This window comes from Solanum lycopersicum, chromosome 10 (genome assembly GCF_036512215.1).
Source record: "Solanum lycopersicum chromosome 10, SLM_r2.1".
In the NCBI taxonomy this organism is placed as follows: Eukaryota; Viridiplantae; Streptophyta; class Magnoliopsida; order Solanales; family Solanaceae; genus Solanum; species Solanum lycopersicum.
In genome coordinates, this window is record NC_090809.1 from 62,778,992 (window position 1) to 62,805,002 (window position 26,011).

The 26,011-nt window shown below is 32.0% G+C and overlaps 4 protein-coding genes and 2 pseudogenes across 4 annotated transcripts; 1 reads left to right on the forward strand and 5 right to left on the reverse strand.

The window, feature by feature from the left end:
• Nucleotides 1-1,665: 1,665 nt before the first annotated feature.
• Nucleotides 1,666-6,848, reverse strand: LOC101247178 (protein fluG-like; annotated as a pseudogene).
• Nucleotides 6,784-9,435, reverse strand: LOC138337069 (protein fluG-like). Its single transcript, XM_069290647.1, has 3 exons — nucleotides 9,244-9,435; nucleotides 7,561-7,812; nucleotides 6,784-6,963 (listed from the first exon to the last, which is right to left on the reverse strand). The coding sequence occupies exons 1-3, from the start codon at nucleotides 9,391-9,393 to the stop codon at nucleotides 6,898-6,900; spliced, it is 468 nt and encodes a 155-aa protein (XP_069146748.1). The 5' UTR covers nucleotides 9,394-9,435; the 3' UTR covers nucleotides 6,784-6,897.
• Nucleotides 9,436-11,130: 1,695 nt separating this feature from the next.
• Nucleotides 11,131-13,176, reverse strand: LOC101267366 (UDP-glycosyltransferase 73C5). Its single transcript, XM_004249423.5, has one exon. It carries the CDS (start codon nucleotides 12,800-12,802, stop codon nucleotides 11,318-11,320), a length of 1,485 nt encoding a protein of 494 aa, XP_004249471.1. The 5' UTR covers nucleotides 12,803-13,176; the 3' UTR covers nucleotides 11,131-11,317.
• A 2,707-nt stretch (nucleotides 13,177-15,883) lies between these two features.
• Nucleotides 15,884-16,061, reverse strand: LOC112939947 (U6 spliceosomal RNA; annotated as a pseudogene).
• Nucleotides 16,062-16,761: 700 nt separating this feature from the next.
• Nucleotides 16,762-19,330, reverse strand: LOC101267664 (uncharacterized). The gene is made up of 6 exons (XM_026027827.2): nucleotides 19,071-19,330; nucleotides 17,797-17,888; nucleotides 17,598-17,676; nucleotides 17,386-17,480; nucleotides 17,105-17,200; nucleotides 16,762-17,006 (listed from the first exon to the last, which is right to left on the reverse strand). The coding sequence occupies exons 1-6, from the start codon at nucleotides 19,312-19,314 to the stop codon at nucleotides 16,926-16,928; spliced, it is 687 nt and encodes a 228-aa protein (XP_025883612.1). The 5' UTR covers nucleotides 19,315-19,330; the 3' UTR covers nucleotides 16,762-16,925.
• Nucleotides 19,331-23,652: 4,322 nt separating this feature from the next.
• On the forward strand, nucleotides 23,653-25,946 carry LOC101267949 (aquaporin TIP1-1). Its single transcript, XM_004249425.5, has 2 exons — nucleotides 23,653-24,579; nucleotides 25,246-25,946. Exons 1-2 carry the CDS (start codon nucleotides 24,196-24,198, stop codon nucleotides 25,606-25,608), a joined length of 747 nt encoding a protein of 248 aa, XP_004249473.1. The 5' UTR covers nucleotides 23,653-24,195; the 3' UTR covers nucleotides 25,609-25,946.
• Nucleotides 25,947-26,011: the final 65 nt, after the last annotated feature.

A 26,011-nucleotide genomic window follows, 5' to 3' on the forward strand; every position in this document is an offset into this window, starting at 1 on the left:
AATAAGTTTGTTCATAGCAAGACTCAAAAATAAAATGTCTAAAATGAATAAAATCTAGATAAGATATCTAATTAAAAATTAATGTCAATGTTAGGGAACTATGGAAAAATATTTTGTCTAAGTATTGCTTCGAATATTGCGCCATTTACTTGAACTTTTCCTCATAATGGGTGACTAATTAAGTATTAACCACGTGAGATTCACTACTTCCAAAAATAAAAAATGTTTTAAGTACTAGTATTTAGTTAATTGAATAAGGATCTTTCAAATAATTTCTCCATTAAGTTCGTCCAAGGCAATTTATAATTTTTTTTATAAATTTTATGTATTACTTAGTTTTGAAATGAAATTATAATATATTTCTTTTTAGTTTATAATTATATTAATCTCTTAAAAAGCAATACAAATTGAATGTATTAGTATGTAGTTCAAATATATTAAAGAGTATTTCGGATATATTATAACATAAATCAGATACATAATATATAGTTCGAATACATAATATGTAGCTCAAATATATTATAAAATAAACCGAATATATAATTTATAGCTCGAATACATTAAATATTGACTCAAATACATTAAAAATAAGAGATTTTAGAAACTTTTAGAAATAAAAGGTGATATTAGAAATAAGGAAAACATAAAATATGCATTTTAATAATTTTTTCATTTTTGTATGAGATTGATGGGTCATTGCATTTCGAAAAATTGGTTATTAATAAAAAGTGTCTTATAGTATTTATGAATTTTATAAAATCAAGATAAAAAATTAATTATATTCTAAAATAATCAATTAAGAATAATTTAGTAAAAATACTTTTTTTTTACGATTTTTTTAATGATGTGCAAAAGAGAGTGTAATATAACTAATATAAAACTCAAGAAATACTAGAAATATATTTTTATTTTCCTTATTTCTTTGACAAATCAAGGATGATTTTTTTTTTATTTTATAAATAAAATACGTAAATTCAAATTTCCTAAATAGACACGCAAGGTATCAAAGTGAACAAATGTAAAATATAAATGAAATAAAGGGAGTATTATTTTTAAATATTTCAAAAAAATTCAAAAGTGCGACTAATTAATAAATTAATATAATTGAAGAGTGTAAATAGTATTAAATTAAATAGTCAACATATATGACTCATACTGTGATTTTATTTGACTAGCGAAATATATTAAGCATTTAAACAATCACGTCAATATTTGACTTTATCTATTATTTTGTTTTCTTCCTTACATTATTGTACCCTATTTAAATATTTAAATATGGAGTTATTTTTATTAGGTAATAAAAACATACAAATTTAATTTTAATATAAATATTGAACCAAAAAAAATATGAAATTTGCCTAACCTTCTGTAAATTGAAAAAATAAACAATAACCTACAAGTTGCGACTAAGCTTAACCTAACCCTATCAAATAGATGTATCACAACCAAATTTACTTGTACTATTTTTTGACATTTTGACTTCGGTGTGTCACCTAAATTGAGACAAATAATTGATTTTCAAATACCTCTCGACAATCTTTGTATGATTATTTTTTCTACTCATATTATAATTGTTCGTAGATATTTTATTCAAATCAATTTTTATTGAATTTTCAATTGGCGTTCATTATCTATATTGGAGTCCGATTAAATTCTGATTCACAAGCGTAGGTTCCTACTTGTGAGAAAACGCTCTCTATTAAGAATTTTTTCATGCATAAAGCTTAAAACCTAAAAACTCTGATTAATAGATAAGCAGTCTCATTCGTTGCACCATGTTTATTTGGTGGTGGTTAGCTCAAATGTCTAATATGAGTAAAATCCCAAAGAACTCACAATTTGATCCCACCAAAAATAGAATATTAATTAATAACATGTTCTATAAAACACAAGTGCATAATTAGATGAAACAAAAGCATCAAAATTAGTTCAAATGTGATAATTAACAATGTTATAAGATCATCTTGATAATCTCACATTTAATCAAACCTAATACTTGAACATAACCTCTGAATAAGGATCTTTTCCACATTCACGGTAATACTTGATCTCATCCTGCAACATAAGAAATTATCATGAGTAAAATACGCAAATACTATCGTAAAAATTTCATGTGGTATCCTATTTTATCCATCGCTATATATTTAACGTGGGATGTTTAATGTTACATATGACTGAAGTTCAAACATACGGAAAAAAAAAAGAGGCAAAATTTGAAAACTTACCCCATATACTCCTCTTCTGGCTTTCAAAAAATTTTCACCCATAGTTTCCAAAAACCACTCATCTGAAAATATATGTATTATAGAGCAACTAAGTGATGTTGGTAATCTTGTATCTTCGTTCTCGTCATTGTAATCAAACAGATCATAATCTTCTGGCTCTGTTACACAAAGAGAAAAAAATAAATAACAGTTAAAGATCGAGGCCATTCTCCGTACAGTACAGTACACTTTTCTTATTAGTCTGTTTCAGAAAGAATGTCACATTTCGTTTGCATTTCTAAAACGTACCTGCAGGGTCTGCAATTTTTAGATTATTCCTCAATCCATCAATCCCAGCAACTAATAAAGCAGCAAAACCCAAAGGTGGATTTGCACATCCATCAAATGTTCTCAATTCAAAATTGGTAACAGCGCCGTTCGTTCCAGGAGGGCTACATGTTCTCATTGTTAACTCTTTGGTTTCTGGCCCCCAACAGAGAAATAATGCATTCCACGACTTAGTTTGAAAACGTTCATAACTGAAAGCACGCGAGGAAAAGTTTTTACTATTACTATACTAAAAGAATCTGCAAAAGACTAATCGTTATGGTGACACTGGGAGTTGATAGAAAATCTCGTACCTGATAGGAAGTGGGCAACTAAAGACACATATGGAACGAACATGACTTAACACTCCGGCCATGAATGATTCACCAAACTTGGACATTCCATATCGATTGTAATCACTAGATGCTGTAAAAACATTTTCTCCATTCTTGGACAAACTGATGTGTACATGTGATCCACTGCCAACATCATGTACAGATTGATCCTCTCTGTACGGCCAACTACTATCCGGAGAATACCTAGACAAAAAATGGACGAAAGATTGCAGAATTGTGTTAGTCGTTACACCAACATATATCCTTCAATTGGTTATGATAAAGAGTTTCTTGATTCTACAACAGTGACATTTTCACCAGGTTACCACATTTACGTCAAGTCAATGAAGTAAACGAAACAATATTCATCAACTATAACTTGAGCTCAAACTAGACCAATACTACAGAATGTCTACGAGTTATGATTACTTCATATGCATGTTTTTAAAAGGAATGACATATATAAACGAAGCAAAAGCATATCGAGATGAACAGGTAACACAGAAAATTGCACCGAAACTAAATTGAGGGAAAATCTGCTACTTACTTGGGCATAAAAGTTGCCAATAGGCCATGTTTCCTTGCAATTCCTTTAATGATTTCATGTGTATAAACTAAGTTGTCAGCTTGTGTAATCGCATCTGTGTATCCCAGAACGATTTCAAACTGACCTTTCCCAGATTCCGAATGTATCTGCGTATATTTGAAGGCAACAACATCAAAGGAAGCTGATTTTGTCGAATCGAAAAGTAGTTATGGATAGTTTTAGAAGGTTGTTAAGAATGTTGCATGGATCTCTTAGTGAGCTTTACGATCAGATAGGCGCTCTAGTACTACCAGAGCAAACGCATACTAAAATTACCGAGTAGCTGCAGTACTGCATACTACCAATTGAGAGACTTCAAATTTTAAAGCAAATGTGTAAGGAAATGGAATCTTACTTGTTCAATCGTAATATTCAACGACTGCAGACAAGCAACAATCTCGTTAAGTACTGAGGATGCAGCATCAATTGCTGCTGTAGAACAGTAAGGGGTCCTGTCTAATGATTGCATTACCTCTTTATCATCCCTGTGTAATTTTATCATTAGAACAACGAATTACAGAAGAGAAACACCTAACACAAAATATTACGGGAAATTTTCTTGACATACGCTACAATAGTCTTCAGAATGTAAAATTCAACTTCAACACCTACATCCATGACCTGAAAATGTAGATATATGTTAGATCAGTAAGTTTTCAACTCTTGGGATGAAGATCAAAAAACATACCAAGCCATATTCATCCTCGAGAATTTTAGAAAATCTGCAAAGTACGTCTCTTGGACAATAATGCCATGGTTTGCCAGATTCAGTTAACATATCAGTCAAAACCATTTCCTGGTGTTTTGCCCTGGATAAAAAAATGCACATAAACATGATTATTCTTTTTTTTTCTTCCCGTTTATGTTATCCACATGATTTCAACACTAAACGAGTTTGAGCCGTGAAATCAGCCACTGATGCTTGCATTCTACATTTGATGTTCTATAGACCATGTTGCATTCAATTACAACATCTTCCTTGCAACTCCAAAAAGTCCATATATTGATGTATATTATCAACGACACTACTTTTACACCAACAAAACAATTATGTAAACACCTTTTTTCAACTCTAGAAACATGGTCTTTTTGCTCATCAAAACACGCGTTATTTGTTTCTATCCAAATAGTCCAGAGTATGCACAAAGGTATAGTTCTCCAGATTTGCATCAAAGCTTTATGCGTTTCTTACCTTTAGCTCGGTTAACTAGATATTAAACCAAATTTAAGAAGTTCAATACAACAACAACAACGTACCCACTGGAATCTCACTAAGTGGATCTAGGGAGGGTAGAGTGTACGCAGACCTTATCACTACCTCGTGGAGGTAGAGAGGCTATTTCAAAAGACCCTCGGCTCAAGTTCAATATTGTTCAAATTTGTTGAACATGGGCGGAATTAAAGAGGGTATTTCCTTATTTTCTCATATATGACATGGCAGAGGAAATATAAAGAGAGCGTATAGCATATATAACCTAAAAACAGTGGAATATATCGAGCATTAACGCATAGGTTTCAAAGCAGTACCAGGGGACTCTGCATTTGGTTGATAAATCCGGAACAGTTCTGGCCTCCCCCGAAGCGGGAAGCCAAGTATCATATGTTAAATCATCACATACTGAAGTCAATCCCATACATTCAACAGTTAAGCCTAAACCATCCTTTCTCACAGAACTATTGAAGCGTTGTTGCGGAATAACCTGTAAATCATGCACAGGAAATGAAAAAAATTTATCCACTTTGACAGAATTTGAATATCATTAAAGAATTCGTAATATGATACAACTTACGCGACATCTATGTTGCCCAGAGAAATCAAGCCACATAATGCGAACAAGTGTAACATCCGTCAAGGAATCGTTCTGTTCCTTCTGGAAGGAAGTTGATTAATGATGAGGTTCTACATCAGAATATCTTGAAGAAACATCAAGCTTGTAGAATTGCTTTGCAGTTTCTGCAAAGATGTCTTTAACCACTGCAAGAGCTTCTGGAATCGAAAGATCACCATCGATACATGCATCACGTAGAACTGAGAATACCACCTCACGGGCTATCCTTGCACCTGTATAGACAATGATTCCAGATTATACCGATCAAATTTAGAAAGAAGATGCAAGCTGAGTAACTCACTTAGCTAGTGTAACTCAAGGTGCATATTGTTGGTTGACAAAATGTGGACAAGGGCATTACATTCTGTTCAAATCGTTCGTACTTCTTAGCACAAATTTGTATTTCAGATAGGCTAAATCAATTTTTTTTTATTATATTATGAAAAGCAATAGGTGCTTCAAAGATACAAGATAAGAACAATTCAAGCCAGACCTAAATAAAAGCTCTCAGCAAATGCGAAGCCATCGGTGCTGAACATAACCTGATAATATCCAAACATTACATAGGAAAAAAGAGGTGCAAGTACTAAGGTTACGAAAGAGTAGCCAATGAAGAATATGTCAATCCGCTATTGAAAAGATCGGTACTAAACAAGAAGGTCAGCTAATATTTGAAATGTATCGTTAAGAACATCAACAACCTTATTTATTGGTGCGAAATCCATGAGTTCTTTCACTGAGGATATCATCCTATGATAGCGAAGTTTGGGAATTGCTAATCCAAAATCAAGATAGACCTGTAATAACAGCAATCAGCACAGTTAGGGAGACATGGGGTAAAATACACTGCAAAAGTCTCCGAATAGTGTCATAACATCAGACATACATGTAATAGTTTCAGATAAAGATCTTACTTGAGGGTATACAGAAGCCAGATATGAAGCTTCCTTTGAGAACGGGTAGGACACGTGCAAAAGCACTAACCGGTTCTTAGTGAATCTCTTATCCTCAAGAAGATTTCGAAGATTAAGAGGATTCGCTAACCTCAAATCCAAATCCTTTTCCCCAAAACTGAAATGAATATTATAACAATGTCACCTTTAAGGAAGGGGGAATACTAGAAATGACGGAAAAGCAAATTGCATGTATCTGTTATTTACTTCTAATCGTAATTAAAAAAAAAAAAAGAGATGCAACATTTGTTTACGTTACCCTGTGTCTATCTGCATTGGCAAGTCATAACTTTGAGCCACCACCAAAGCATGCATGAAGATATAATCAAGGAAGCTTTTGTTCGAGATTCGGACAGCATTTCCACCTGAAAACACACTAACTATCAGGATTACGCGTTCAGTCATAGTGCATTACAACATCAAATACTTGCAACACTCACCACATAAAACTTCACTCAAGCCCCCCTCAGCTTCCTTTACAGTTACGTCTGTATTAATTGCAAGGCCAGTTCGATATGCAACTATACTTTTAAAGGCAGTAACTTTATCAGCTTCTGTATGTAACGATCAGGAAAAAACTCTGGAACATGACTCGTTATGCATCTAGTAAACATGATTTATATACTATTATAGAATCTATTGACTGATTCAAAGGATATAATTTCAACTCCTTTGAGAAATTCTCCATGAATGAATCCAGTGTCCACTTTGTTCCATCGGTACCCTACACTAAAATAGGAAACAATAACGATATTAAAACATCTCAAAGGTAAAATATCCCGGAGATAATAGCATGCCAACAATATGGGGTTTATCTGATGCAACAGCTTTAAATAGGTCATGATATCATAAACAACACTGTATAAATTCTTTTTCACTCTCGAGGAATAGTACATATCGACTTTTCGTCTTTACAAGAGCCTCATTGACCTCCGTCATCATGACTCCACAAAGCATATTGAATAAATGCAGTACACTTCAAAATAACAACAACAACATACGAGTGTAGTCCACAAAGTGGAGTTTGGGAGGGTAGAGTGTACGCAAATCTTACCCCTACACCTCAAAGGTAGAGGTTGTATTCAATAGACCCCCGACTCAAGGAAAAACAGTCTAGAAAAAGAAGCAACGGAAGTATAAAACACAACAGATAATAGCAAAAATAGCAGACAGCAACAGAACAAAATCTACAACAAAACCATCCAATAGTTGAGGTTCATGGAATCAACAAATAGTAACAGAAATCGAAGAACAAGAAACTACAAGAGCAATACTACGACTACTAATATGAACGAACAACAAGACAAAATGAATATATTATATTACCTTCTCAAGAATCTTTTTAGCTACATCCTCAATTTGTAGTATTCTACCGACTTTTGGTGCAAAATGTTCATGCCATTTGATGTCAAGCTTTTTGTCCAAATCAAGTCCATCGTCAATAAGTAAGGCAGAAATTCTTGCAGCTTTGAAACAAGTATTAGCACTTGACTCCAAACCAAGGTGTTGGCGAGATTCTTGAACAGCATTCACGGATAACTTTGAGCCATATAGTTCAGCAATTTCATTCAAACTTCTCTGAAAGAAATGAAGATCGCAATATAATCATTGTCTAAGAGCTAGTTCTATGATCAACTACAAACTAACACAAAGCCACATAAATAATTAGAAAAATGAAATGACAGGATTGTCTAATAGCTAGCAATTGTCATAATGAAACTTTCAATGTAAAATTGTATGTCACATATACACTAAAAATGTAGACACATTCATGGAGCTTAACATATTGAAATCATAATCACACTCCCTAAAAAGGAAGAGAGGAGGTAAATACATAGATAGACACCTGAACTTCACGTCAACTGACAACTTAACACTCTAACTTTAGAGAGTGTACATCTAGAACAATTAGTCCTCAAATGTGTCTCGTGCACACCTGGTACTGACGTGACACATGAAAGTTGGAAGGTGTATACATGATCATTTACCTCGATTGACAACTTAATACTCTAAGTTTTAAGAATGCACATCTAGACATCTCGTCTGACACTAATGTAACACATAAATTAAAGCTGTCGAGATGATTATTTTATAAGAAGTTGGAGCGTTCAACTGACACAATTAATGTCAATATGGTATAAGAGGGATCCTTGTATACCATTGAAATCTCCACAATTGAGCTCCTCTCCTCTTTAGGGATTTGGATTATTGGTAAAGAAACTTTGCACAAATTTGTTGGATTCTACAAAAATATTTATACAATAGGTAAGTTACAAATTTAAAACCCAATATTCTCAAAGGACTATAATTCAAAAATCATATAAACTTTAAATTTTAGACGCGCTCTGAGTAAGGAAATGATGTTCTATAACTTCAAAAATGAGTTAATGGTAACAAAAAAAAATTCACATTTTCAAACATATTTGTGTTTACTATTTGAATTATTACTAATTATTTATCAAAACACCGCTGAAGTCATATTTAATTATGCATAATGACACTCCAAGTAGATAATCAAAACAATTAATTGGAAACTTAAATAAAAAAAGATAACAATAAAAATATACCGGAAATATTACTTATTTGTGATTTTCTATATGAACTATAGCCAATTATTTATCAAAGCACACGTCAAAATTAACGAGTCAATTGTCATATGGACAAAATATTATGATCAAAGTAAGTTGTCACGCGTCTTTTGGCAAATAGATTCAAATATTTGATATAGTAAATTTGATAATTAATTGATAAGAGTTCAGATAGGAAATGCGAAACAACTAGTAATTTAGATAGGAGACTAGCCAAAAATAATAATACTTCAGATGTGATTTTGACCATGTTCTATGACCAACAAAGCGAAAAGGGGTTCGTATAATAGACTATGAACTTCCATCTGTAAAAAAATTCTACTTTCGCCAATAGTTGCTTTTTTACTGAATTTTCGTAAAACATTTGAACGATCATAAAATCGAATTTTCCTAGAGGTATATAATAAGATGAAAAATAAACCTTGAAATCAATGGTTTCATCTTCTTCTTTGGCTTCAGAAAAACAGCTAATAAAAGGGAGATTAGAGTGCAATGCCACAATGTTATGTGCATGAGTGTCCACAATTTCTACTGTTTCTACTGCTCTTTTTAGCTCTAAAAATTTGTCCATTTTGTGTTTTAGTTAATTTGGACAATTAGTTTGTGTTTTAGTTTTCACATTAATGTGTTAACAAATCTAAATTTTCTTGTGTATACTGATCAAGCTTTGTTTTAATTTGTATGGATAAAGCATTAAAGTAGTGGATTAACCATTTTTGTATGGTTAATTTGGTTCTAAATAGTTCCAAATTAAACTAATTTTTGTGGTTTGTGGTAAAGTTGTTGGGAGTGTAATATGGTTGGTGGTTAGGGGTTATTTCGGTATAAAATTTTAGATTAACTTTTATGATTTAATTAAAATATCAAAAAGTAAATAAAAGAAAGATATATCTGAAAAGATGTCGACGTCTGTTATTAATTTATTATACATGAAAAATAATTTAGACTTACTATATTGACAAGAAAATAAAAAAATAAGTCTAGCTAATTAGCTCAAAAACTAGTTTATGAAATGAAGATTATTCAAAATTATCGAGTAAACTAAAACTTAGTGACGAGCCCAACTTCAGTGTCATAATAAGAAATTGGACTTTGAATTAGTCAACTCTATCTTAAAAAATAACTTATAAAAAGAAGTTTAATGAAAATTATACAAAATCATATAACAAGACAATTTCGCTTCATCCACTATTAATTTGAGAGACAACACACATATTATAAAAAACGAAAAATATTCAACTGATCGATTCTCGAACATCATCCAACTCCGCTCCATTTACACTCATCAACTATTTTATTAAATATTTAGTATCTTTTATCAAACACACGTATTAACTAACTTTATCAAAAAGTACTTAAGCAAATGTGGAAAAACAAAATCACCTACCATCTATCTTTATTTGATATGAGGCCTAATGTCTCTTCAAATTGAAAATTCCAAAAGAGTCTTATAGAAATCAAAGTAAAGAATATATATATATATATATATATATATATATATATAGAATTATATATCATAAATATTAAAATCAAAATTTACCGATAATAAAGGGACGAAAAATCTTATCATTTCAAATTAATAATTGATTTGTCGGTCATTTATTGATAAAAACTTATTAAATTAAATATTTGTGGATCTGCATCTTTTGCAATAAATATTTAAACCACTGTTTTGTATTTTATTTAAAATAATAAGATAGCAACTTGTCGTATTATTATAATGTATAATCACCTCCATTTCAAAAATATTTAATTTGATTTGACTCTCATAACAGCAAGTGGAGAAAGATCTAGTATAGTAGAATCTTGATAAAATAACAAAAAGGGTCCTTTTATGTTTTAGGGTAGATTTAAAATAATAATTGATATTTATTGTTTTTGTTCGACGTTTGATTTCTAAAATCTGTCGTAACTTTTTGAGGTGTAACTTTAACTACTTTTCTTTTGGTGTTGGGTGTCGTTTATGACATCATGGTTTTCGAGATTTGACTCTAACTTCTGTTTTTTAAGACAATTATCATTTATAACTACATGTCTAGGAATTACAAGGACAAAAAATGCAAGAATTTTAGTATCTAAATTTTCACAATACTGATGAGAGTTCAATTTCCCTCCTTTTCTACTCCCGATGAAAAGAAAAGTGATCGATAACACATGACTTAGTTCTGATGCACTTTCCAGATTATGAAAAAAGATCGAATTCGTAAAATGTCCATATAGTCCCTCAATTATAAATGTGGGGTGCAACACATTCATAAGAAGGCAAAAAGAGGGGGAATCATCCATTTGGCTAGAGAAAGAGTATAGCTAACTATAACAATAGACTTTTACTGTTAAAGCAACTCAAATTTTTACACTTAAACAGACATTGCTGAAGCAAATTGAGACAAAATACACACACACACAGAGAAAATTATATTCTTAAATGACACAGATCACAATTTATTTATTTATACATGACTATAATTCTGAAAAAAAAATGTTTACTTTTATTATCAAGAACTTGCTTCAACACTGCTCAAACTCTGTTGCATAATATCATGAATCAAAGTCTCTATGTTTATGTAAGATGAGCCACCTTCCTCTAATGCACTCTTCGCCATTTTAGCGATCACTTTTGCTTTTCTACGTCGATCTTCTCCTTCTACACCCTCGATGAAGATTGTCTCAATGGCTTTCTTTACGTCTTCGCGCTTCATAACTAGTCCTGATTTTTCTTCCATTCCCCATGTAACAGCAGCCTTGACTCCCACACTGACACCAGTGCCCAACACTTGTGTGATCAATTTCTCATTAATAAACTGTTCAGCAAACAATGGACAAGTAATTATAGGTAAACCAGAACAGCATCCTTCTAGAGTCGAATTCCATCCACAGTGCGTTAAAAAAGCGCCTACAGATGGATGAGACAAGACAAGAATTTGAGGTGACCAGCCTTTTATTAAAAAGCCTCTTCCTTTAATCCTCTCTTCAAATTTTTCTTCTTCAATCCATTTCTCTAACTCTTTTGATTTCTCTCCTCCTCTTAGTACCCATAAGAATGGCCTGTTTGATGCTTCTAAGCCTAACCCAAGTTCCACAAGCTGTGAACGTGTTAGGCCACATATGCTACCAAGACTTGCATAAACCACAGAGTTTGGTTCTTGCAAGTCAAGCCACTTTATGCATTGGTTCTGTTCTAAAGACACATTTTTGCCTCTTGCAGCCTTTTCGGATTCCGATTTGTTGCAAGCTGAGACAGGGCCAATGCACCAGACTTTCCCACTTTTTATCTTCTTGAATTCTTTAACATATTCAAGTTCCAGTTCCTCAAACGTATTGACAATAATCCCATCTGAGATAGATTCAGCAGCAACCATCTTGTTGCGAACATCGACTAAATCAGGTGAACCTGGATTCAGATTTTCAGGCAACTGTGCTTTAGTCAGCTCAATTCTATGAGGCAAACCTGGTACAACAAAAGACTCAAACTTTGACTCATTCTCATGAACTTTGGAACTCTGTAACTTCTGTGTGCATGTAGCAGAAAAACAGCCCATACCATCAAAGAAAATCCTAGGAACTCTAAACTTACGCGCACTATCAACAGTCCACGCCATGTTTTTCCCTGATATTATGCAACAAGGTCTAGGGTTAAGATCACTGAACAATTCTTCAAATGGTTTTTGCAACATGCTAGCAGCAAGAAAGAAATCCCTGATCGAATCGCGTGAAGGTAAGGAATCCATGTTCTCACATCCCTCAGGCAAGCCAACTTGTAGTGCTGGAAATTTGAGTTCATGTACTCTAATCTGAAGGCCTGATTTGATAGAGAAATCAATACCTGATTTGAATCTGATTGTGTTAAGGGGTGTAGAGATTATCGAAACAATTACACCATGCTGTGCTAACAATTTAGCTAAGTCCACCATAGGGATGAGATGGCCAGGGGACATTAAGGGTACAAGAATAAAGTGAAGTTGAGATTTTTGAGTAGCCATTGAGTGATACAAATTTTGCTCTCCAGTTAGCCTGATGAATCAGGAGAGTGTGAGAATTTATAGTAGCTTTCTTGAGTGTCTCTTGAAAGTTGAAAAATCACTCTCTGGAAGTGAGATGCAACTCAAACTTCCTTTAGTAATGTTCTGAACTCAGGTTAGCAGGCCAAAACTACCACCAGGCTTATAACCCTATGGCGAGACTCAGAAGCGGGGTCAGATTTGAAGTTTATGGGTTCTGAATCGTATAAATACAATTGTCACTATCCCCTTCTATATAATAAAAAGAAATACTCCATCCGTTTCGTTTTCATAGTTTTACTTTTCTTTTTGATCCGTTCAAAAGAGGATGTTTTTTTTTCTTCACTTTTTAGTAACTTTTTAATTTGAACTTTCCATATGACTTGATACATTCTAATTTCTAAGATTCAAAAAGTCTTCTTTACTTTCTGAAGCTCCGTTATAAGTTAAAATCAGATAAACAAATCGAAACAAAGGGAGTAAATCTTTTTAGATAAAAAGGCCAAAACTAGAGGTAGGATAGGTAGAAAGTGACATGAGGATACACAAGCCTAACTCTCTATATATGCTTATCTTGGTGGATGATGTGAAAGCTTAACAATGGAAGTCAACATACACAGGTCATGTCATGTTGAAAACTGATTTTTTTAAATTATAAACTGCATGCCTGTGTGGTTCTTGTTTAATATATTTTCTCCCTCTTTGTCCTATGTTTTTCTAATTGAAAGTGAAGGGCTAAATTATTCACACAATCATCTGATTGGATATGGAGGAGAAGAAATACAATGTACTTATTACTAAACAAAGGAGACTTGAAAGCATATTCTATAGTCCTTTTTTTTCAGTTTAGTTGTTTTATCTTCCTTTTGATAAAAGAATGCCAACGTTATGTTGGGACGGAAAATAAGTAGGTGTAAATGGGGAAGCTAGCAAAGCAAACCTTGAAAAGATCACGAATAATAAGATAACGAGATGTATACCAAAGTACAAAGATTTAACGTGGTTCGGTCAATCGACCTACATCTACAAAGGAGATGAGCAGTTCACTATAAATATGAGAGTACAAAATACAGAGAGAAACAACCTCAACCGATTCTGAGAGCTTGTGACCCATAAATTCTCTCTCTAACCAAAACTCTCAAAGCCGTTAAGACTACATTATGAATGCTGATTAAGTTAGAAGGAACATTCATTTATTTATAGAGTCCTAAACCTTTTCCTACAAGAAAAAGGATTAGTTAATCCAAAACCTTTTCCTAAAAGGAAAACCTATTTATGGTAAGAAATTTAGGGCAAATAAAATAACACATCATGTATCACATGTTTAAGACTACAAGATAAAATGACATTTTTGGGACATTATACATATCCAAAAGTCTTTCTTTACCTTCTTAAACTTCGTGTGAAGTCAAACTAAGATAAACAAATTAAAATGGAAGAGGGAATATTCTTTTTTTTTGTTCCTTTTCTCTATCCAATCACTATAGAGTGTGTTTCCCTCTCACTTGATGTTTTAATTGAACTAAGCATCAGGAAGGGAAATAACAGGAAAACTGATGGAGAAAAAAAGAAAATAACCAGATGAAACACTTACTGGATACCATCAAATTCAGAACTCATACTAAACTGCTGCAATGCTAAATTATATGTTTTCTCTGACAATAAAATTTAATGAAAGATGGAAAGTATTAAAGTCTTTGCAGGGCTAGAAGTTAAAGTAATTATCATCTCAGAATATTATTTTAGTAAAAATTTTCAATAATTTTTTCATACTGGTCATTTGTCAAGTTCATTGAATGAAGCTGGTTCCCAAAGGAACAAAGGCATTAAATAGTCCCATGTTCCATGTTGGTAATAGGGCTAACATTACTCTTAAAGGGCAACCAAACTCAGCTTAATCACAATAAGGACTGCAAGTTGCAATAGCTACCAACCTTAATTTTCCCTTTATAAAAGGGCATTTCCACTCTCCTAATAAATGAATCAGATCAGGTGTAGCTTAGTGGACTGCAACAATAATATATACCTAGTGTGATCCTACAAGTGCGGTTTAGGGAAGGTAGGATGTACCGCAGACTTTATCTCTAGTCATCTACCTCTTACGGGATAGAGAGGTTGTTTCCAACAGATACTCGACTCAAAAAAAAAAATCAGTAATGTGAGTGCAAATCTTGAAAACCAAGGTTCAAATCCCAACAGTAACATAAAAATACTAGGTAACCTTTTCTATTGTCTGCCTTATTCTCGCAGCCCCTGATCCCACTTGTGGGATTTCACTGGATATGTTATTGCTGTTGTCGTCTGCCTAATTCTTGGTGGGCAAAGTGACTTCGATGCAAGTTATAGTTCACATCAAAATCATAATTTTGCTAGCAGGTTCTGGCTCCTGTACACAAGCTTGAATTGATTTCGTCGAGACTAGCAGAAGAACAATTGCTCTAGAAATTGCATCTACTGAATGGCTAGCTTTAACCACAAAAAACCAATAACTTAAAAAGTGAAGGATCTCAAAAACATTATGTTCATGTACTTAATCATATAACCAATCCAATTGATGATTCTTATAGTAAAAAAACTAGTAGTAAAATAGCAAGACTAGAAGTATGATCAAAGAACAAATATTATGAAAGAATATCATATAATCATTAGTTGTATTATCACTCAAGCAGGGCTTATGAGAATGTTGTCATTGTTTGGACTCATCAAAAATGTTGTCATATCTGTGTCGTGTCCTTCAATAATGAACTACTTTTGAAGCATCTTACACGCACCCAGACAACATTTTTTAAGAGTCCAACAAGTCTAAGCCTAGGCATTCTCTTCCTCAAAGTTCAATTTTAAGTAATTTGCCTAAAATCAACAATTATAAATGGAAGCCATCATTAATTAGTTTAATCTCCAACACAAAATAACACTAATCTTCAAAATCATGTATACCTTCACCACTCATTCACCCAATTTAATTTGCAATTATGAACTACACAATATAATCATTAATTTCAAAAGCAACTAGCTTTCAACGTAATCAAAAAACATAATAGTAATATTTGGATTTGGCAAAAAAAAAATTTGGACCATTTCTCGATTTGTGCGTGTCATCCTTGCGCAGGGGCCATGCTACAGTTTCCCCATATAAAGAAATATAGCTTTGTATAGCAGGCGATGAGGGAGAACTGAGAAGTCTGAACAAATTGGGCCTCTCGTTTATGGCCCAATTGGTTGATAAATACACGTCTTATATTTTTTTTATTTTTAATATTCACGTCTTATATTTTTCTTATTTTTAATATCCTCTTCTATTTGTATAAAATCTCTAAAATCTATTATTTCTTTAAAGTATTCGAGTCAGTATTCGAACTACATATTATGTATCCGGTTTATTTTATAATGAATCCGAGCTAGTATTTAATGTATCCGAACCGATTTATTTTATAGTGTACCTGAGCTAGTTTTTAATGTATCCAATTTATGTTATAATATATCTGAGATATTCTTTAGTGCATCCGAGCTACATATTATGCATCCAATTTGTGTTACTTTTTAAGGGATTAATGTAATTACAAACTAAAGAGGAATAGATTGTAATTTCATATTAAAACTATGTGATTCCTAATATTTATCCTTGAAAATACGACAAAAAAAAAATCCAATTATACTTTATCATGATTTCTAATATTATATCAAATTATTTATCAATTTTAAAAATCAATATAACAAGTTTTCAAAAATACTTGACCAGAATATAGCAAAATTGAAACATGATTTTTTTTTGTTCTTCTCGACCACATATAATATCCATATCGATAGAGGTAAGGTCCGAACCCCAAACTCCACTTATGAAATTACATCATCAGGTGCGTTGGGGTTGTCGTCACCTTCTTTTCACATTAACATTAGTACATTCTTTTTTTTTTACTGGACAAATAATTGACAGAAGAAGCTTTTGGCAAAAAACACAATTCACTGGCATAGTTGTCCCCTTACTTGTACATGATTTTCGAGCTTCAAAGGTGATATTTTGATCAACACTTTTAACTATAAAATGAGGCAAAACTATAGTACTGATAAGTGATAGCCAAGCTTCCAAGCTCTCAGCATGAAGGCCTTACTGGCTAGGAACAGCACTTGCAGCTTCTTCTAAGATTCTTTGGGGTTCGGTGTCAGGTGCAGCAAGCTCACTAGGGGTCTGCAAGAATCACACGTCACATTGAATCGATCAGACATCAAAAACCTCCGAACTACAAATGTTAAAATCGCTGAAGAAATGTTGCATCAGCTGCTAACCTTTCCATATACATTGGTCCTAGAAGGATAAGCGCCTGAAGCTAGCAATAATCTAATAACATTTACATGTTCACCTCTAGCAGCATGATGAAGAGGCTATTCAAAATCAATCAAACACGATTAGTGACAAGATGCTGCAACGAGTATCTACACTCAGCTACCATAGAAGTCTGACGAGCTATTTTCGTACCAAATACATGTGATGATTGTGTTCTTTACTGTTTAGATCCACAAAACTAAAATCGAAAAATAAAATTTTAGTTGAAACATGAAACCCTCACCGTATCACCTTCTACATCAACAGACTCCAACATCCTCTTCACACAATCAGGATCAGGGGCACTGTTGATCAGCAGTTGGGCAATCTCCATATATCCTGTTAAGGGTCGAATCTTTTTTATGGAAATGAATTTATACACTTCAAAAATATGAAAATAGAGGATAGCAACTGTGACCGTGAGTTATCACTATGAACTTGGAAGCATATGACAACCTCCAGCACAAGCATCATGCAACGGGAGTGCTCCATCTTCATCCTTAGCCTCCAAAGAAGCTCCCCTCTCTAACAATAGCTGGATGGAAATTAAAATCAAAGATGTTTGTTATCCTTTTGGTTATAAGATCATTAAGAGACCAAATGATCAATTAAAAATGGCGAATTCATGAAAATAAATTAGCTACAAGTGACCAACCTGCACGCAAGACAGATGGCCATATAAACAAGTTAGATGAAGAGCAGTGTCCCCATCTTCAAGAGGTTGATCAATGCTGCCAGTCAAATTATCTGCACCAGTCCATCAGGTAAGAACACCCACGAATATGATGCAAAAATGGAAAACAAGGTTATATTGAACAAGTTATTCAACTTTCACCAAAAAAAAATTAGCAACTTCAACTCAAATACTGTCTGAACGCCGAGTTAGTTCTCTAGAGAGAGGCAACATAATGCTCATTGCAGGCCTGCCAAAGTCACTCTGTTCTAGACTTAGACTAACGTTATATAGAATGAGGACGAGAAGAAGTCAGAATATTATTTCAGATATCAACGTAGTTGCAAGTTTCGGAACCTACAGAACAACAGTCAAATGAGTGTATGAAGTAGGAATTCAAGGCAAACCCCTGAGAACTCTGCTGAACCAAATTGTGCAACCTGCTTTCACTGTAAAATAGAACTTATAATAGTTCGGGATGATTCTACATAGCTGGGCAGAATGGTGAACTCCGAATGCAAAAGAGAGAGTTATGAAAGATCATATCTCGCAATCTCTCCCTCACTCACTCTCTCTCACACACACAATTTCATAGGCATCGGCCTTTGAAGAGTCCAGCTCAATTTCATTCCTACTCCTTTGATCTCCTCGAGATTGAAACAAAATAGAGCTCCACAGACCAAACTTATTGCCATGAATCTTTGGCAACAAGGTGATGAAGTACCTTTTAGTACATTCCTTCTTTCAAAAACTATAATTAAATCAAGACTAAGAACCACCAATTTACTCAAAACATAAAGTTTTCATCTTTCAAACAATTAACCCCCATTATAGAACTCATCCAAATACCTCTTGCATCATCATCTATTTATCTTCCACCACACACTACATCACACTCAAAAACCCACATTTATCCCAAATTAAAAAGGAAATTATCTTTATCACCCCCACCCACCCCAAAAAAAAAACCTTACCTCCACTTCCCCTCTCCGCATGTAGCTCGAATTCTCCCAAAATGCTGTCACACCCGTGTCGGAACCTCCTAAAATACACTACAATTAGAACCTTCCACACACCCATGGAGAATTTTGAAGAATCCGAGCAACATAACTCTAACACCCCCCCCCCTCAAGACCAAGCACTAAATCACAATCACAATCACAAAAAGCAATCCCTTTCAAGAACTACTAGCACCAATTTACATTTCCCACAATAATAAAAATCAAATACAAATCGATAGAAGCAAAGATAATTACCTAGGGCATGACGGAGGGCGACAAGGTTTCCATTCTCGGCGGCGTCAAAGAGGTTGAGGAGGTGAGGGGGGACGGAATTGGTGTCCTCGAACTCAAATTCCTGCTCGAAAAAAGCATCTTCTGCTTCCTCTTCTCCATTCCTAACCACCCTTGGTATAGCCATCTCTCTTCTTTTGCTCAACAAACTGAAAAACCCTAATTTGGAATTGGAGAGAGGGCTTAAACCCCGCCCGATGAAAAGCATTTACATTTTAGCCACTTTTGTGGCCAATATTTTATTTTTTAGCCACAAATAATTAAAAAGAATATTACAATTACAGCCACATAGGGAACATCACTACTCCCTTTTTTCTTCGTATCCGCATTGGAGCCGAGCTAAATGTGAATTCACGCCAAAAAGTCGTTCCCTAACAAAGGCAGCTCTGTATACATATGATTTAAGATGCAGGAGTATTTATCATTGCACCACTTAATAACTCTGTAGACAGGGAGTACTTATTGGTTACCGCTTTTTCCTTGTTCTTTATGCTCCGACAAAGAAAATTACTTTCCTCGTCCTGATTTATGTGACATAATTGAAATTTTGAGAGTCATTTTAAGTTTTTATTTGGTTTAATTTTTTGTATCGATTTATTCCATCTTTTGAATATTATAAAATATCAGTTATCGTGATTTAAAGTATATTTTTTTTAGAATTCTCCAACATGTATAAATTTATGATCAATGTATAAAATTTTAAATCTTAAAATTTTAAATGCATCACGTAAATTGAGATACACAGAATAATCGAGAAGTTGTAGTCATGTTCTCCTTGTAGTAATCTATATTGGCTATTGTCGATATAAGTTATATATGTTGCAAGCAATTGTATCATAGGCGAGTGTCTCCCTCACATTAGGAAGATTATCGTTGAGCTCCACTTTTGCTATTCGTGGAAATTAGGAGCGGTAAAATCAAAAGCAGACTCTTTTAAGTCGTTAAGTTTTGGACGGTTATTGAATCGTGACATATCAATCATTTTTATTATCATTATCTTATCTTTTACTTCATACATCTAGTTAAGTTTAATCAACGTATATTATTTGGTGTTAATTTTTTTGTCATCATTAATTTGTTACTAAGAACATTCAAATTTTATCTTATTTTTTAAAAAATAAAATAAATTTACAACTCATGTGAGCACATCTTGATTAAAAGATATATATGATGTTTATTTTAATAAAAAAAAAATGTAAAAGGAAGATATTCACATTTCATCAAATTCAAAAATATTGCTTCTAAGCTCGAAATTTTGATTTTCAAGCCCAATATATATGATGAAAGCAAATGGGGACATTTCATTCTTCATCCTTGATTTGTATTTGACTTTCTTGATCCTTCCCTTTAAAAATTTTAACGTTAATTTGGTACGAGAGATAAAAGATAATAATTTCAGAATGTTATGTTAGATTTACTTTATTTTAATTTAGTTAGAGATATGACTCTATTAGTAAGTCCCTAGATTATTTATCTTGCATATATAATAAGATAATTAATTTCATAAAATAACTTTGTCTATCTCATTTTTCTTATCAAACGACTCGTGAGTTTATTATTACTGCTCAATAAGCTAATTTCAAAAAACAATCCGATGAGTATATGCTTCTATATGTAATTTTTCAAAAAAGATTACGTCTTCGACCTTCATAAACATGTCTATCTTTTTCATGTGAGATTGTGATTATCCTAATTAAAATAGTCAATTAGAACATATCAACATGAGGATTTGATTGTAACTGCATAATATATTTTATTTTATTTATATGAGAATTAAAGATAAATTACTAATTTGTGATCAACAATCACTTGATTCAAGAAATTTGAAAAAATTAGGTTTTTAATTTAATTAATCTTGATTGACAGATAAAACAAAATGAATTCACTTTTGTTTACTTTTTTTACTTGTTCACTATTTTAAAAATGGATTTTCACTTTTACCTATCATTTTAATATATATAAAAAAAGAAAGAATTATTTTCCTTATTTTACCCCCAACATGAATTACTTATTTCCTCTGATCAATTTTCAAAACTTAAAATTATGCATCAATTAATATAAATATTATACTAAATTATATTTATATTTGACACTATTTTAACGTGTAAAGTTTAAAGTGAACAAATTTGAGGATATAATTTTGTATATATAGTGGAAATGTTAACATTTCCAAAGGCTTAACATAATTAATTTCATAAGCAAGTTCATTAATTAAAAAAAATAATACAATATTATAGTGGTTTGGGTAGAGGATTTAGGATATGCTGAGAATAATCAAATTTTATTCCTCTTATAATTGGCCTCCACCACATTTTTTCCATATATCATAATAATAATTTTTTAGGTAAATTAAAGGTCACCATCACTAGGGAATCTCCCATAGACTTCATATTATATATATTAATAATCCTTTATTAATTAATTACATTTCTCAATATTTTTTAAGATAAAGATTATCCTCATTAGCAATCATTTTGGCTTTAGTAGTCGACCATTGTGTGGCTCTTTTTTGTATGTGATACCATCAACATTTAGAGATAATGATAATTAATGTTTTAAATTAAAAGATAATCATCTTTAATATCGTTTACTTTGGAGTTTGGACGTACAATAATAAAATAATATAGTGAGTTAATATATAATAATTATTACGCTTCAATAATCCCTTTCTATTTAGGATCAAATCATAAATTCTATTGTAATCAAATTTGTTTATGAAAGAAATAATTATAACTTATTTTAATCTCGATTTTTAAAATTACTCATTTAATAGTTCATGTGACTAAATTTTAGATTCTAGAAAATTTACTTGAGGTTATTATTATTAAAACTTTCTTGTTATCTTTAATCTTGGATTCTAATTTTACGTGTGTGTTGTTTTTCTATTTTATTTATCGTACTATTTATGTTGGTTGCTCCTATTATTTTCTATATGATTTCTTCACTGTTATGTTGCTTTTCGTACTAATTTAAATATATTTTACGTAAATTGTGGGTTTATTTAAAATGATGTTTTTATATTCACAAGATAGAAATAAACTTACACAGACATCTCTCTCCACAACTTCACTTATAATATATACTAGATATATTATTCTAATTATTCTGAACGAAGAAAATGAATTTATCTAGATAATTGCCCATCTTTTCAATTGTTAGAAAGAAATCAATAAAGTCATTTAGACGAACTTTGCTTTCTATTAAAGTGGGCAAAAGTCCTATATTGGTTGGAGAATGGACTAGTGATCGGGATCTCCTTATATGGACGTAGACAATCCTCTTTTCACGAGCTATCTTTTTGAATTGAATTAGACTCAGGTGTCATACCTTGATCGTTTCTATAATTTTGACAAGGGACTGAATTATTTTTCCTGGTTTAGCGTATGTAAAATTTCAAACTATGCTTAATGTCTTAAAGCTGATATTTTCTCATATATAATTAAAAAAATTATTTAACGTATGCTTCAAATATAATGTTTACGATTTCTGAGTGATGTTACTACTTTTATGAGAAATTGCTGGATATTTATTCAAAGAAAATGAAAGGCTATAATTCAAACATAAACATTTGAAGATTTAATATTAGATGAAATTGTGATAAATTACATAAAATTCTTTTATATACCATCTATATACACCAACAAATATTTTTGATCTTTTTCTTAAGAAATACTTTCATTTTGTAACCAAAACTAAGGCATGATTTTTTGTAACTAAAAATACAACAACAGTTAATGGAAATATTTATACATATAAAGATTAGCTTAGTGAAATATATATAATGTATTTTTTTAGGAATATCAGAATTATTCAAGTCATTGTTCTTATCAAATATGATGTGTATCATATCTGTTCATCTTATCCATTATTTTTTCCTTCACAAATGATCATGAACCTACTCTAATTACAATTAAGAATTTAATGGTAATTCTCCAAACTCGTGCGCCATAAGATCAATTACTTATGGTATATATATATATATATATATATATATATTAATTATAAGCAACATGATTAATATTCACTAAGTTTCTTAGCTTAAGTCTAAAACCAAAAAATTATGCTAAAAACAAGATTTGTAAAATTAATCTAAAGAACTCTCATATTTCAGATCATTCAAGAGGACAAGGTGCTAGAAAGACAAATGGGACAAAAAAATTAATTAATTAATATCATCTTATCAAGTAATGCCACGTGTCAATAATTTGATTCTCTAATATGCATTGTTTTGCTGGATGAAAATGATGGCCATTTAAATAATTAAATAAAATATTGAAAAATATTAATTCGAATAAGAATTAATAAAACTCTCAAGTACTCGTATTCAATTTTAATTTCAATTCTTTTCTTAAAACTTCAGCTAAGTATTTGTCCAAATGCCTACTAAATATAGTAATATACAGAACTTCAAACACCTACTTATTAAATGCACATTTTCGATGGTAAACAGAAAAAAAGGTTTCGTATTTATACAAAATTATGTATTTTCTGATCATTTTAATTCGCGTGATACTATTTAATCAAGCATAAATTATTTAAAAAAATCATCATCATAAACTTCTGGTAAAAAAAGTATCGCTTAAAACTTTTGCATATCATATTTTTTAAAAATTAAATGGTTTAATTTTTACATATTAACTATCACATTAGATTCTTTTTAATTACAACATAGGGAAAAAAAGGTTAAATACTTTTACCATAATTAAATACTAAAATGAGGTAATACATGTATAAGTTAATCATAGGTTAAATGGCACTACATATTTTATCTCACTTCGTGACATTCTTTGCAAATTCGTTAAAACACACAAATATTAAAGAATATTCAAAACATAAAATTCTAATTTATTTTTTTAAAAAAAATTGTGTCGAGTTAAATTATGTAATATAACGAAGAAAGTACATAATAATTTATTTATGTAACAAATATTATAATATGTATTAATTAATTAAATTTTGGTGGAACCCAAGTTATTATTTCCCCCTCCCCCTTATGACAAGTACTATATAAGTAGTTGTTTTAGACCATTATAACATCCTATAACACAAAATAAAAAATTAAACTAAATATTCTTGATTTTCCGACGATATGCCGATCAGCCGGATAGCAATCGGAAGGAGGGAGGAAGCCACTCACCCCGACGCCTTAAAGGCGGCGTTGGCTGAGTTTATCTCAACCTTAATTTTTGTATTTGCAGGCTCAGGTTCAGGTGTTGCATTTAGTAAGTTAACCGGTGGGGGTGCAAACACCCCCACCGGGCTCATTGCTGCTGCGATAGCCCATGCTTTTGGGCTATTCGTAGCGGTTTCGGTTGGGGCTAACATTTCAGGAGGACATGTTAACCCTGCTGTTACATTTGGTGCTTTTGTTGGTGGTAATATAACACTTTTACGTGGAATTTTGTATTGGATTGCTCAATTGCTTGGCTCTGTTGTTGCTTGCTTGCTTCTCAAGTTCACCACGGGTGGCATGGTGAGTTTGTTAAGTGTTACACCCTCGGTACAATTTTATATTGAATTAGTTTGATTTGATGTATGCGAAGTAAACGCAATACAAAGTAGTTTTAATACATTCCCTAATAAAAGCTTTCTCAAAGGTAATGTAAAATCAACACGAATCAAGTAAAATAAACAAAAAACGTGTACTTTCTCTATTTCATTTTATGTGAGGTAGTTTGAGTCGATACTGACTTTAAGAAAGAACGGATGATTTTTTAATCTTATGGTCTAAAATGAATGATGGTAATTTGTGTGATCGTAAAATATTTCATTAGGGGTAAAATAGATATTTTATAATTAAATTTTTACTTAATATAAAAATATATCATTCTTTTTTGGGACTAACTAAAAATGAAAGTAAGTCACATAAATTGGAACAAATGAATTATTTTATATATAGAAAGTCCTTTTGGTCAGAAAATTTGACCAGAATAGTATTTTACCTTTTTTTTTTACATTTTAATCCTTTTAACTCTAATATCTTTTAATTAAAAATGAAATAAAGATTAATTTATTTTTTTTAAAAAGAAATATTATACACTTATAAAATTTTCTGATCAAATTTTCCGATCATTTAACGTTATCTTGTATATATATTAGTATATAAATAACACTATTTGACTTTGAAATGATATTGCAGGAGATAGGTGCATTTTCTTTGTCTAATGGAGTTGGTGTAGGCAATGCATTGGTACTAGAAATTGTAATGACATTTGGGTTGGTGTACACGGTGTACGCTACCGCAGTGGATCCAAAGAAGGGTAGTTTGGGAACAATTGCACCAATTGCAATTGGTTTCATTGTTGGAGCCAATATTTTAGTTGGTGGGGCTTTTGATGGGGCCTCAATGAACCCAGCTGTTTCATTTGGGCCAGCACTTGTCAGTTGGGCCTGGAGCAATCATTGGGTTTATTGGGTTGGGCCTCTTATTGGTGGTGGGCTTGCTGGGCTTATCTATGAGTTCTTTTTCATTAATCAGACCCATGAACCATTGCCCCAATAAGATGAAAAAAAAAATGTAAAATGATGAATTTTACAATCATATTGTGTGTGTTTTCACAATTGCCCTTTGATTTGGGATGAACTTGGTTGTATTGTGTGAAGTTGTTGGGGTGGGTAGGGAAGAGGGTTGAGGGTATTTATGTAATTGTGTTGGGATAAGGTTTGGGGGTTGGGGTGGAGGGTATATATGTAATTGTGTTGGGGGTGGGAGTTGAGGGTATATATGTAATTGTGTTAGGGGTGGAGATGGGGAGAAGATTTGGGGGTTGAGGGTATTTATGTAATTGTGTTTGTTCCATGTTACAATTGTCAATTGAAGTTTCTTCTACTTTGCATCAATATTTTAGTAGCACATTTTATTGTTGTAATATTTATACTAATAGATAAAAATTATGGGAAAATAT

Coding starts and splice junctions, on each gene's coding strand:
- LOC138337069 (XM_069290647.1), bottom strand. CDS start 9,393: ATGGACAAATTTTTAGAGCTAAAAAGAGCAGTAGAAACAGTAGAAATT. Junction 7,813..9,243: donor ATGAAACCATTGATTTCAAG/GTTTATTTTTCA, acceptor CATTTCTTTCAG/AGAAGTTTGAATGAAATTGC. Junction 6,964..7,560: donor CTAAAAAGATTCTTGAGAAG/GTAATATAATAT, acceptor TTCCTATTTTAG/TGTAGGGTACCGATGGAACA.
- LOC101267949 (XM_004249425.5), top strand. CDS start 24,196: ATGCCGATCAGCCGGATAGCAATCGGAAGGAGGGAGGAAGCCACTCAC. Junction 24,580..25,245: donor AGTTCACCACGGGTGGCATG/GTGAGTTTGTTA, acceptor ATGATATTGCAG/GAGATAGGTGCATTTTCTTT.
- LOC101267664 (XM_026027827.2), bottom strand. CDS start 19,314: ATGCTTTTCATCGGGCGGGGTTTAAGCCCTCTCTCCAATTCCAAATTA. Junction 17,889..19,070: donor CGCCCTCCGTCATGCCCTAG/GTAATTATCTTT, acceptor GGACTGGTGCAG/ATAATTTGACTGGCAGCATT. Junction 17,481..17,597: donor GCATGATGCTTGTGCTGGAG/GTTGTCATATGC, acceptor GACCCTTAACAG/GATATATGGAGATTGCCCAA.
- LOC101267366 (XM_004249423.5), bottom strand. CDS start 12,802: ATGGCTACTCAAAAATCTCAACTTCACTTTATTCTTGTACCCTTAATG.